Here is a 13,208-nt window from a genome sequence, read left to right as displayed (position 1 = left end):
TACAATAAGAACGTAATCTTCATCAGGTGTGGTATACGGTCAAATACCCGACTGACTGGTTTCTTTGTTTAACACAAAAGTTGTTCAGTTCAGTGACAAAAGTTGAGTCATCAACATCATTATATCCAAATAATGACATTGATGCAAATGTGTCATGTTACTGACACAAACGTCTTAGCTACAGTAACGTCACAGGACTAAACAGCCTTTTATTCTAGCAGTTCACACTCCTTTGTTTTTGTTGTCACAGTATGTACAAAGCGTTGCCGGGCAACAGGTGTTCTCGATCAAGCAAGGTTTGAGGGCAAAAGTGTTTCATGATGTGGATTACACCAGGAGCAAACCACCGCCATTAGCTAACAAAACCAAGCCAAGATAAACCCACACAATACAGACCCGTTTACCCAGGTTGTAAAGAGTCCTGGCTGCACACACTGTGCTTTGTGGAGCAGTTTTACATTCACCATAACTGGGAGGACAGTTGTTACTCAAAGACAAAAGGTAGCATCTGACAATTCAAGCAAGCTTCAAAAGAAGTTAAGTATCTAACGTATAACGTAGCCATAAAATTGCTAGGATGTTAGCAGTGGGTGAAAGTGCAAATTGGTTTATGATAAGATAATCAGAAACTGTCACTGTCATTGGGGCGCCCTGGTAGCTCACCTGGTTGAGCGTGCGCCCCATGTACCAAGGCTCAGTCCGTACCGCAGCAGCCAGGGTTCAATACGCGATATGAACAGAACTAAATGTGTGCAAAACATAGAAAAAGAAAAGAAACTCCCTATGAGATAATTTTGTAAACAACATTTTGCTGCTAGCATGCAAAGCGGCCTACAGTTCTTCCTCTGTTTTGAATGTGGGCAAAATAATCCTGGCAAGGGAGTGAGCCACCTGACACACTATGCAAACATGCTTGGATTATGTAAAGTGGGCCTGATGCCATTTAAGCAGGCCAGGACCATCAAAGGACGGCGTGTATTTGTGCGTTTGTGTGTGGGTCTATGAAGCGTCTGCAAAGCCCTTGCTGCTGTAAAAGGACAAGGCTGGATGGGATTCAATTACGTGCCGATAACAAAATGATGCACAGTCATGGTGCCTCACAGGCTATGCAATGTTTTTGTGTGGAAACACTTGTAGGGTCCTTGTCACAATTCTCTGAGGAAACCAACAACATATTTTATGTTCCAGCATCAGTAACACTTCAAATGCAGTTAGAAGATAATAAAAAAGAGTGAATACACAACCATCCTTGTGCTTCAGATCTTAATTCTTGCTTATAGTCTGAAACAAGTCAGATGGCTGAGTGCTTGAATGACCTGTTGACATTTGAACTCTGGCAGAGGAGGAAGGAGACTAAAGGAAATAAAAGAAGAAGGTTGGGAGGACGAGGTGCACCCGTCCTCCAGTGCCTCTAAAGGGTATCTGGTTTCTGGTTAGTGAGGCGTCACTGAAGCTCAGGTTTCTGACGGGGCAGCTTCACTACATCTACAAGCTCAGAAACAAAATGCAGAGACTTTTTTTTTTATTTTTTTTTTTAATTCTTTTTGTTTCTGGCGGGAAATTCTGCATCCTTATAATTTATATTGTTGTCTTGACATCCTGGCTGGTTTTAGGGGCGCGTAGTACAGACTCCAGTTACAATGCATCATAGATGAGAAGACTGTTTGTAGTGTGTATTTAATCACCCCCTGCTGTACATTATGACTCCGACTAATCTGTCATGATCTGTCTCTGTCTGTCTCTCTCTCTCTCTCTCTCTCTCTCTCTCTCTCTCATACAGGGATTAGTGGGTGCTGGAGTGTATCCACAGGTTAGAGGTGAGTGTGATTTCACCCTACACTAAAACTGTTTTGTAATGCTAATGGTGTGTCTATGTCATCCCTAGGACCTATCATTTCTAGTTTTCATTTGCCAGAAAAGGGGAAGTTGTGTTTATTTTAAATATTAAAACCGGTGACAGTTGGGTAGAAAAGGATTAATTACTTAGATGGACACTGATGATAATAATAAGCAGTTAGTTTGTGTTCCTCCCCTCATTTCCTCTTTACTTCCTTTTAATCAAGGCTAGAACCTGATTTACTGTGAAACGCTCTAAACAATCTTAACAACAATCTATCTTACAGCAGAAACCAACAACAATGTTTGAAAACATGTGGGCATTAAATACAGATGTGCTTTCTTGAAGTAATTTGGGTATTTTGGGCTGAAAATCCGACAGTGTCAAGCCTTTGTCATCCCTAAAATAGATGGCACGGAGAGACTCAAAGTGAAAGTGCATCACCTGCACATTCGAGTATATTTTATAACCTACAGATGACAAACCAAAGTGTTTCTGCCACGTCATTAAGTTTACGTATAGAAGAAAATATATCAGTCTATAATGTGGGAAGATCACCGACTATGGATGGAGAGATGAGATGTGGATTTATAATCACACTATTTTGCACAATAAAAACTTGTCACCATCAGAATCCATTGCAAATTATATATTATTATTATACTTCAAGTCTACACATCTACATTTTTTGGATGGAGTATCACTTTAAGTGTGCCAGGGTATTGACACCAGGTGGCACTTCCCATTGTGCTGCTGAATTTAATTAGCAGTTTTGCTGCTTATCAGCATGGGAGTTGAGAGACAAACAGTAGTTATATCAAAGTGTGCCACTAGTGACAATGAGTTAGGGGGCCATTTTTGGACTACAAATGAGCTTGTGGGAACTGAAGCCTGGGGACTTGGTTAGAAACCAACAGATAACCAAACAAACCCAAGCCACAGTGTTTTTCTACGCATTCCAAACGCACATTCATCACAAGCATCATGCTGGCTTTAATCAAAGAATACCTGCTGCTGTGTTCAAGCTACAGTGTTCCTGTATCTCAGTGATAATGACAAGGTGCATCAAAAAAGGTACATCATTGGATGAAAATGTTGTTTTTTTTTTAATTGACTTACGTGCATAATGAGCTCAAGCTGGAAGAATTTAAGACCACTTACCACTGGTATTTGTTACCTTGCTTTATCTTGCGTGTATTAATGATTAACTCATTAATTTGTCTTTTATTTATATTGATTGTGAGTAGGGCTGGGCGATATGGAGAAAATCAAATATCACGATATTTTTGACCAAACACCTCAATGTCGATATTGCAACGATATTGTAAGGTTGACAATTGGCGTATTCACAAAATATCTTCCACATTTAGATTTTAGATAAATAACCATCATAATGTGGATATAATGACTAAGTGGTTAAAGGCAAATAATAGAACAGCTAGAACAGTCTGGTAAATTCAGAAAATGACACCACTTTACTGTAATGCAGCCTTTGAAACCAGGAAAAGACTAAACTTACCATGTAACGATATTACAATTCTTCAAAATCTAAGACGATATCTAGTCTCATATCACGATATCGATATAATATTGAAATATTGCCCAGCCCTAATTGTGAGGCACTGCTATGAAAACACTACAATTAATAATGTAAACAGCATTTATAGAAAGCGTAGAATGAAAAACTGTTGATGTCTGATTTAGAAGAAATTAACCAGAGAATGTCCTACATTTATAGATATATACTGTATAAATGCACCCCCGGGAAACCAACAATAAATGCTTTTAAGACCCAGGTGAGATAAACAACTATTTCAGGAAAGCAGAAACTATCTCCACTGTTTGATTTTCCCTTTGTTGAAGCAGTAGAGAGCCAGAGGACAGGGCTACATGGAAACTTACCTAATTCTCTGGAGACAGGAGACACTGCAGCATTCTCCCCAATCTTAGACATTGCATCAAAATATAATTTTCCCGCCAGGATCATTGCTGGGAAAATGATAGAATGATCATTAATGTTTGTCACAATAGTTTGGGAAAATTATTGGCTCCGTAATGCATGTTGAAGACCATTGAACAACAGCTTAAGTATTCACTATAAAAAAAAAGGTATTTAAATTTGGCCTGGTATACTTGGACCCGAAAAAAAAAACTTTTACTTTCCCAGCCACCCATCCACCTATTAGTTATAAGTTATGTTTTTCTAAACTCTAAGTTACTGTGAATGTATATTATCGTAGTAAAAATGCTCACCAGCTGCTGATTTCTCATAGTTCTTGCCCAGGTTGACCAGATTCCTCAGTCCTGGGTTGAACTGGTCCATCACACTCTGGGTGGTTGGAAAAAGAAGAAGAGACAGTTAATCATGATTTCATTCAAGGTTTCAATTGTTATGTTGTTGAAACACTACTGACTCAATCAGGTGGGTGACTGTCCACATGACTGAGTCACATCACATGCGAATAAGGTGTATATATATAAAAAAATATTTAAACCTGTTGACTAATCGTTACCGGACAGGAGCTATGACATTTAGACTAAGATTCACATGCATGCCATGCAAGCAGATTTTTCTGACATACAATGTCATAGAAGACAAAAAGGTGTTACATGGAAAATGACACAGAGACTGACGAATGGATGACAATACTGCAAAAACAAAAGAATGAGAATGAGCGTAAAACAAAACCACTTAAACAATTAAGACAATAGAAGAAAAGAAGTTTTTTTCCCCCCAACATACCGATTTGGAGGTTTTACATATAGAACTACCAGCCTTGATCAACATCACAGAGTGGAACTATCATCTGTAAACATGAGTCAGCACTTCTCTCTGTAATTATTGCGCTATTCTTTCTCCACGTCATATCAGGATAAGGACTTAGCTTCACACCCAAGACAAGAATGCCGGAAATTATTTAACTTTGGTAAGCCACCTTGAGATACACATGGCAAACAATGTTTCATGAGCCAAGCAGTGCTCCCCCACTTCTGATTCAGACCTTTGTCAATAAGTGACACATTACGTAATAAGGGTGGGAATCTCTTGGCACCTCACGATTCGATTCCGATTCAGAGGCCAACGATTAGATTCTAAACCGATTATCGATGCAACAATTTTTTTATGTATATTTCCATGCGTGATTTTTTAAAATATACATATAAATCTGAGTTTGCTACTCAGTTAGTTAATCACTTCCTAGACAAAGCAACTAGACAATGCTTAGATTTTGACATATTTGTCACACAAAAGTTTTAATGAAATGTTTTGTCTACTGAGGTTTTTATTTTGTAGTCATTCATGCTTGTGAAAGTCACCTTCTCTCACAGTAATCTTCCATGTCAGAGGCTCAGTCACAGCCTGACAAGCCAGACCCACATCCAGATGTTGGGTCTGGGAACTCACCATTGGCAGGGCTCAATCCGAGGGGCGGGATAAACGGTTGTCTTTCAAATTCCCTCTGCACTCATAGCCAACCAGTGCAACGCTAGTTGATAGATTAAACTTTTGCCGTATCCGGTCGGCAAAACTCCAAACACAGCTTCCTTTTTTAAGAATGACTTCAGTGCTTAACTCCAAGTCTTCCAGAGTCGCGGCCAAAGCCGATTCAAAAGACCGCTGTTCGCCAGCAGCCATTTTCTTTGTTTTCAAGTAGCAGGGAATTCATGCAGAACCGTCGCAACTCCGCCATCCTTATGTTAAGCCCGCCCACCGACTCTATACACAACGTGATTGGCCTGACCAGAATTTGGTTTTTCCAGCTTGCAAGCCAACGGAGAGTTGCTAGACTGACTCTGGCTGCAAATTACATTTGCTGCCGCTAGGGTGCGTCTACATTTCTAGGCTAGCTCAGTCATGTTTAAAGGTGGATAACTGGCTTCTTAGTGTGAAACATGAGGTGGTCAGATGTAATGTGATAAAGTAGATGAACAGCCTATATGTGTTTTGCCTAATTATTTTATGTATGTCTTATTAGATCATGTATATATATACAAAAAAAAAAATGTTTTCCTTTTGGCTATTTTTGTGTGTTTTTTTCTGCACTCTTGCCTAAACTCTAAGTTGTCCATGTCCATTATCCCATCCTCTTTCAAGTCACTCTGTTTTCTGATTTGTATATGTCTGGAGACAGTAATTTTTAAATAAAAATCAACACATAAAAAAAACGTAGCAGAATCGAGCATCGAATCATTCTAGAGAGAATCGTGATGCATCTAAGAATCGATTATTTTTCCCACCCCTATTACATAAGCTGCAGAAACTGTCAATCTGATGACAGTGTATATAAGAAATGACACCATATTCATAAAATATGTACACAAAAAATCTTTGGGCAACAAAGAAAACACAACTTGCTGCACCACTCATGTAAACATACATCTATTGGTTATAGCAGCGAGCCAGAGGTGATGGCTGCCGAGGAGATTGCTATATACTCTTACACAGCCAGCTAAATTATTAAACCTGGAGTCTTTTTCCTGCATTTCATCACACGAAGGAGCTGTGGGGGCTGTCCCAAGAGGAGGCAAGCAGATTAAAAGCTATTCAAGAAGGCTAAATGCTTGTGAGAAAAATAATTAAGTCTCTTTTTTCCCTTACAGACTCTTTTTTTATGGGTGATTGCACTTATCACCTTCACGTTGTCACCTGTGGAGTATGCAGACCTGGCTACACAGTGGGAAAAGTTAAAACTCCTGGTGGGATTTGTGGCTCACATCCATTTATGTATAATTATGTTTTGTTTTTTGTTTTTTTATTGGTTAGGTTTCTCCTTTAACCCCAATGAAATCACATAGCAAACACTACATACAAAGCAACTGGCAATTTATTATGTTTTAAAAGGATACTTCCCACATCCAATGGTGCAAAAAAAACCAAACCCAGCAATTCAGTTTCAAATCACACACTTATATTTAAAAAATAAACCCAAGTTAATTACTGGATGGCACAAATGCCAGAGTACACCAAAGAGCACTTCAAATGATGCTGATCAACCAAGGCAGCACTTTAATAAGGAAATGGCACTCCTAGGGTGGGGCTATTTTCTTTAAAAACAGTGATCCAAACTCACTAATAGTCAGTTAAAGCCTCTGCAAACTAAGTAAAATATGTTGATAAACTGTTTCAACACTGCAGTCTGTCTCTACTGATACAGAGGTAAATAAAGAAGGGGTTATACTACTAACTCAGCCCAGGGATCCTTTAAGAGCACAAGAACGTACATGTTAAAAAGAAGTTGTTTACAGCGTTGACATTTATTTATAATAACGCATTATCATATCTTAGCCTATATTCGGCTATATTATTAGCCAAAACAAAAAGGTAAAATGATTCCAGGTTGAGTTTACCTTCACTCCATCTTTGCCTGTAGCCTACTATTAGTGAACAGTTTAAAAATGTACTATAGCTTGGCTAATTAAAAACACCTGTTAGTCGTTCAGGTTGTAAACGCCACCGGAAAGTTGAAGCACAGCGGGTGTAGCTGTTTCAGCAGTGGACACATGGATGTATAGAGGGTTTATTTTATTTTTTCTCGCGTCGTGTTCGCACCTGTTGTTTTCACACCAGTAGGCTACCCACCTTGTATGTACTTTCAGTTAGCTTGGTCACCTCCTCCACGCTCCTCGACATGTTTATAGATCCTCTCGCGAAGCCCGATAAAGAAAAAAAAAAAAAAATCTCAAAGACTCAAACCAAAAAGAAAAGGTCCAACAGGAAAAAGTGACCAAACCTACGGACACATGACATTCCTCATAGCCAGCAGGATACGCAAGACGCACACATACAATGAAAAATGACCAAAACTGAGAGGAAGAAAAGGAAAAAAGTCCAGCTGTCTGTTGTTGCTACTGCTCTCTGACTGTGTGAGCACAAAAAAGGCTGAGCTGTCAAACTTGTTGTAGGTGGTTAGTTCAGAGCAGAGGAGGCCTGTGTAGGTAGGAAAGGTGGACAGGTGTCAAGCCGTCCGGAATGAAAGAATAAACCACTTTTCCGGTTGACTACTTTCAAATTAAATCTTTTGCTGGTTATTGTGTCATTGACCACGAAATGCTGCAACCTTTTCAGTGGTGGAAAAAGTATTCAAGTAATTAACTTAAGTAAAAGTAGTGATATCATACTATATAAGTATATATACACTACCGGTCAAAAGTTTGGGGTGACTTAGAAATTTCCATTCCACTCCATTACACATAATGTAATCTGAAAACTGCTGTCCTAATTAAAAAAAACAATGCAACTGATCTCACCTGGTATCCTGTCTGCAATGGAGTGGAATGGAAATTTCTAAGTGACCCCAAACTTTTGACCAGTAGTGTGTGTGTGTGTGTGTGTGTGTGTGTGTGTATATATATATATATATATATATATATATATATATATATATATACTAAATTACGTAAAGTAAAAGCCCTGCATTCAAAATGTCACTTAAAGTCTACAAAATAATTAGCAGCCAAATGTACTCAAAGTATCAAACGTAAAATGAAGCACTTGTTTTAAATGGTGTATATATATATATATATATATATATATATATATATATATATATATATATATATATATATATATATATAGTTTGGGGTAGTTAAATCATATCATATATAGGCTAATGATAATATTTGTAAACATTTTGATCTAAAAAGTAACTAAAGTTGTCAAATAAATGTAGTGGAGTAAAAAGTACAATATTTCCCTCTGCAATGTAGTGGTGTAAAAGTAGCATAATGTTCAAGTACACATACAAAATTGTACAGAACTTAGTAGGCTTTAGTATGCTACTTACATTTCACTATTGAAACTTTGAAGGCGATCTACACACCAGGTAGCCTACCATTGTGCTGAAAAAGTTGACCTGTTTAATTAGATTACACAGTAAAGCTTTTATTTTTAATTTTTTTAATTTTTTTTATTTTAAGGCGTTTTTTTTTTTTTTTTTTTTAGTTTTGGCCTTAAATGAACACATCTACAACTTCTGTTAACATTTTACCACCACTCTTAGCATGGTTTAAAACTTAAAACGTTTTGGCTGAATGAAAAATGATGTACCCTACCCTTCAAATGCTTTTAGTGTCACCCTTTATTATCTCCAATTATTTCTATGAAAACCTGTATATTTTTGGTATGTTTTTTTTACGCTTTTATTTTGAAGGCTTTGTTCCAGTATTGTTCTGGGTATTTCTGTCTGGCTTCACACTTCCTGTAGGCAGGTAGAAAAGGTAGACAATGGACTACTAGAGACGGGCGCTCCCTGGAGGCAACTAATACAATACCACCATACAATGCAAACACACATCAGTCCAGACCAGCTACACCCTGTAGTGCTTTTGGCACTAAAGTTAAATATGAGATAACGTTTTCTTGTAACTGACATGAACCATCTTTCTTCTTCTTTTTAAAGGGGTTTATTTTTATACATTAATTTCTTTTTTGTGTTCTGGTTGAACGTTATGGAGTTTGTGCTTACATTATTTTAACTTTGCTTTCAGTGTTACAAACAAGATTTTTACATAGTACATAAAGACTTTATCCATTTTGCTAAAATATACCACAACCTCGCGGTTATACATTTGAAAGATAAGATACAGCTTTGGTTACATGTCGTTGCATTTCTGACATTGAAATAAACAAGTGGGAGCACCTTATTTGAAATGTCATATCATACAATGGTATTGAGGAAGCTTCATGATTTACCACTAGATGTCCCTCATGGTCAGCTTTTCTCTCAAGCTAAGAGAAGTTGAGACCTAAAAAAACATATAAGTGCATAATTTGCGTGTACTTGTATATGTAAACCCATTGTAAGCATTGCTGTTTTCATGTTTCAATGATCAGTATTTCTTTTTTACATATCTTTTTTTTTACATTTCATGACAAGCTGACATGATAAATACCAATACAATGTCCAATTCAAACTCACAGAGATTTACCACTCTCTGTAGTATATGGACGTCCAACAAATTAAACAAAGCAATGGCAAATATCACGAGTATTGGGAGAGCAAATATGCAGAGCCTTTGCTTTGTAAATGTCATTTGATGTTAAAACTGCGAAAAGCTCCCGGCAGCCATGGGGAGCTACAAAAGAAGCTGAATGTAAAATGAGATTGTGCCCTCAGGCTCTGAACACATACTACTGGTTTCAGCCAACAAAATGCTATAAGGTGACAAATACAATGTAATTAGTCTCCAAAGCCACTATGTGAGGAGTATTCTATTGTTCCTCTCTATTGCTGTTAGCTCTTGTATCACGGCTGTCCTGACAACCTCCCACTGAGTCATCTTCCTGTAGGCAGGAATCAATACTTGAGGAACATAATACTAAATAAAGCAATACGAGGGTCAATTATAACAAGTTGCTCAGATTTCTGAAGGGCTGAAAAGTAACTTCAGGCTTTCATTAACTTTTGTGTTCTCAAGCACAGATGTGAGGTAATAATATGTTTTCAATGTACTTTATATATTACATAAAGTTCACCATGAAAAGGTTCCCTCTATACCTTTTCACATTTTTCGCCCAGATTCCCTACACTTCCTACAGCAATCACGGTCAGGCTCAGGCTTAGTTACAATAGGCACAGGGTGGAGCCATCAATTAGCTGGTTTATTTCTAATGCGATCAATAAGATTTGACATAAAATCGTTTTTTCTTAATCAAGTTTATGTGCCGGCTTTGCAACTTTAAGTGGAAACAACAACTTCACACTATAGCATCTTATCTTCCAACTTAGACTTGGCCTCAGCGAGTCAGCTGTCAGTAGTCATTCCCTGAGAGAGAAACTTTTGGACATTGGATATCTAATTTAACCAAAGTTGATCGGTCTCAGCCAAAAAAAAATCCATTTAGAAAAATTCTACAGGAAAGTTGAATGCAGACACCAGAGTGTTCTGCTATGAAATAGACTTAAATTACCCTCCGATCTCCAATCACGTCCCCTTTTACTTGATCAGTGATTGAGTAGACCAGTCAGCCAATCATAAAGCCTGTCAAACTGTCTGAAGAAATTGATGTTATTTTCACCAGCTTGCGGCCAAGAAGAGAAAGAAAAAAAACACGTGTTGAAGCAAAAAATAAAAGCATTGCACAGTACATAGTCTGTGGTTGTACCTTTGAAAAACACAACTTATGTAAAACGGTACTGTCCTGTTGAACTAGAAGGATGTAAAACATTACATTGGCTGAAGCTCTGCATGTACTTTCTATCAGTGTTGTCCAAGTTCTCTGTGACCTCTCCTACATTCTCTCTGTTGTGTGTGTCCTCTCAAGGACAGCCTCCCATCCATTGCGATGGAATAGCTTAGTGCTATTCAAGGCATTCAAAAGACAGCCTGCTTGTGCTGTGCCAGCAAGGCCACCTCCTTTTCACGCATGTCATATTTATTTCTGGCAGTGCTTTACAAAAGCAGTACGGTAGACAATAGAGAATTTGCTTTTCAACCTTGAAAATAGTACATGATTTAAACAATTTACAACATAAGAAGTCTAATCAACAGCAGCTATAAACTACTCTGCAAATATGTCTACTTTAACCCTCATTGTCTGAAACTCTTAATTTCTGTTTTCATTGACGTCATTCATGCGTGTTTCTATAATACTACAAGGATGGAATAAAACCAAGGAAGATAAAGACAAAACTCCTCATTCTACTCATCTATTTTGACCAACACCAAGGCCCAGTGTACAAGAAGACTATTATTTCCTGACTGAGCCGCAACACTGGAGCTCATTACTTTCACCAAGCAAGATCATAAATCTAGCCTTAATCTACTGGGCAAACGGAAGGCCTAAAGCCAAACATCTAATTCTAGTATACAACACATTTTGAAGTAATAGCTTGACCAAATACCTTAAAAAAAAAAAACACAACAATCTGTCGTTGTGAAAATGAGGTTCTTTTAAACAACTACATCAGGAGTAAGATGGGTAGCGAATTCCAGGTTGTGTTTAGCAGAAAAACAACACATACCCAAGGGCATTAGTGACACGTCGTCACTAAACAGTATTCATGGTACAAATCATCAGTAAACACCAGGCACTTAGCTTTGACAGTCTCATCCTGATGGTTACAGAAACTGGGATTTTAGCAGCTTTTGGGGTTGTACTGCACCAAATTACTCCCAGAAACATTTTCCAAGTCAAAGCAGACATAAATCTCTGTCTAAAATAAAAACCTGAATAGATGATGTGGGAGCCTGGAGGAGGCTGGAAGTACTTGAGTAAGAAGATAAACTTCATATATGAAAATAGATTTTTAAATGAGTAGAAAAAAGAGGATCAAAACTATTTTACTGTGATTTAAAACTTTATTTTTAAAGGGGACTGGACACAGACAAAATGTCCATCATTTTATTCCTCAGTTATAGAAGCATATTTCTAAACTCATTGTTATTCTAAAGTGGTCAGGACAAAGGTCTGAATTTTTTATCTTTACGAGGAGAAACTGCTGATTCACTAAACTGCTGAGTCATGTGTTCAGGTATTCTTCAACATTATATTGATGGAAAGGCAAGGAGCTGATTTGATGTACAGCATGCCTACAAAGAGCGAACAAATTGCAAATCACACGTCACACATTTTGCCATTTTATTTTCCACTAATGTCCAATAACATACTCTTTTAAAGGTGAGCTAGACATTTAATAACTAATCATTTTCAGGACTGAGAGCCAGGTCTTTGTTGACCTTGTAAATCAGTCAAAGAAAATAGGAAATAACCCTATCTCACAACACAAAACATCACAATCATTCACTTTTCTGCAGTGTTTGATGAACAGTATAACCCAACACACACACACACACACACACACACACACACACACACACACACACATGCCCGGGCAGGCAAAGGTACACAGTGTTTGCTCCTGATGATATTGCAGTCAGCAGTGTGTGAAACTTTAATAACACAGTTGATGTCAGGCGCCACATCAGACTATATCAGCCGTGTCGGGTAAAAGTGTCCCCTGCCATGTATGAGCTCTCCATGCATCACTAACACAATAAAACATTTACAACAGGAAACAGTGCAGCAATGATCCCTGTATCAACAATAACTGGTCTTTTTTTATCCATCAGAGAGTTGGTTTTGGGTTCCACTGTACATTGTCATTGTGGATTTTTTTTTTTACTGTGATCTGCGCAGATCTGAGCGTCATCCCTTTTTGAGCTGAAAACGGAACTCTGGATACAGTGTGCTTGTTTATATGTGACTGTAATCAGTAAATGTCATGGAAAAAATGCACTCATTAGTGATAAATAAACAACACGGCAGCAAAGAGGCCATGTTGTCATGATTGATGCAGCCCTGTTTGTCACCTTCTGCTGACCTGCATTTGAAACAGCCTTATGGGGCTAATCAGTGTAATTTTTTAAA

The 13,208-nt window shown here is 37.8% G+C and overlaps 1 protein-coding gene across 3 annotated transcripts in view; it reads right to left on the bottom strand.

Moving 5' to 3' along the window:
- The window catches only part of baiap2l1b (BAR/IMD domain containing adaptor protein 2 like 1b), a 31,168-nt gene extending 23,353 nt beyond the window's left edge, over window positions 1–7,815 (bottom strand). Inside the window, exons 1-3 of one of the 3 annotated variants that reach the window (XM_031312712.2) lie at window positions 7,419–7,815; window positions 4,091–4,166; window positions 3,740–3,826 (exon numbers count right to left, since the gene is read on the bottom strand). In XM_031312712.2, the coding sequence (XP_031168572.1) occupies window positions 3,740–3,826; window positions 4,091–4,166; window positions 7,419–7,469 (214 nt within the window). In that variant the 5' untranslated portion in view covers window positions 7,470–7,815. The other 2 variants (XM_035996987.1, XM_031312713.2) reach the window with 2 other exon arrangements.
- Window positions 7,816–13,208: the final 5,393 nt, after the last annotated feature.

The sequence above is a fragment of the Sander lucioperca genome, chromosome 21, assembly GCF_008315115.2.
Source record: "Sander lucioperca isolate FBNREF2018 chromosome 21, SLUC_FBN_1.2, whole genome shotgun sequence".
Taxonomy (NCBI): domain Eukaryota; kingdom Metazoa; phylum Chordata; class Actinopteri; order Perciformes; family Percidae; genus Sander; species Sander lucioperca.
This window is presented reverse-complemented; position numbering and strand designations above follow the sequence as displayed.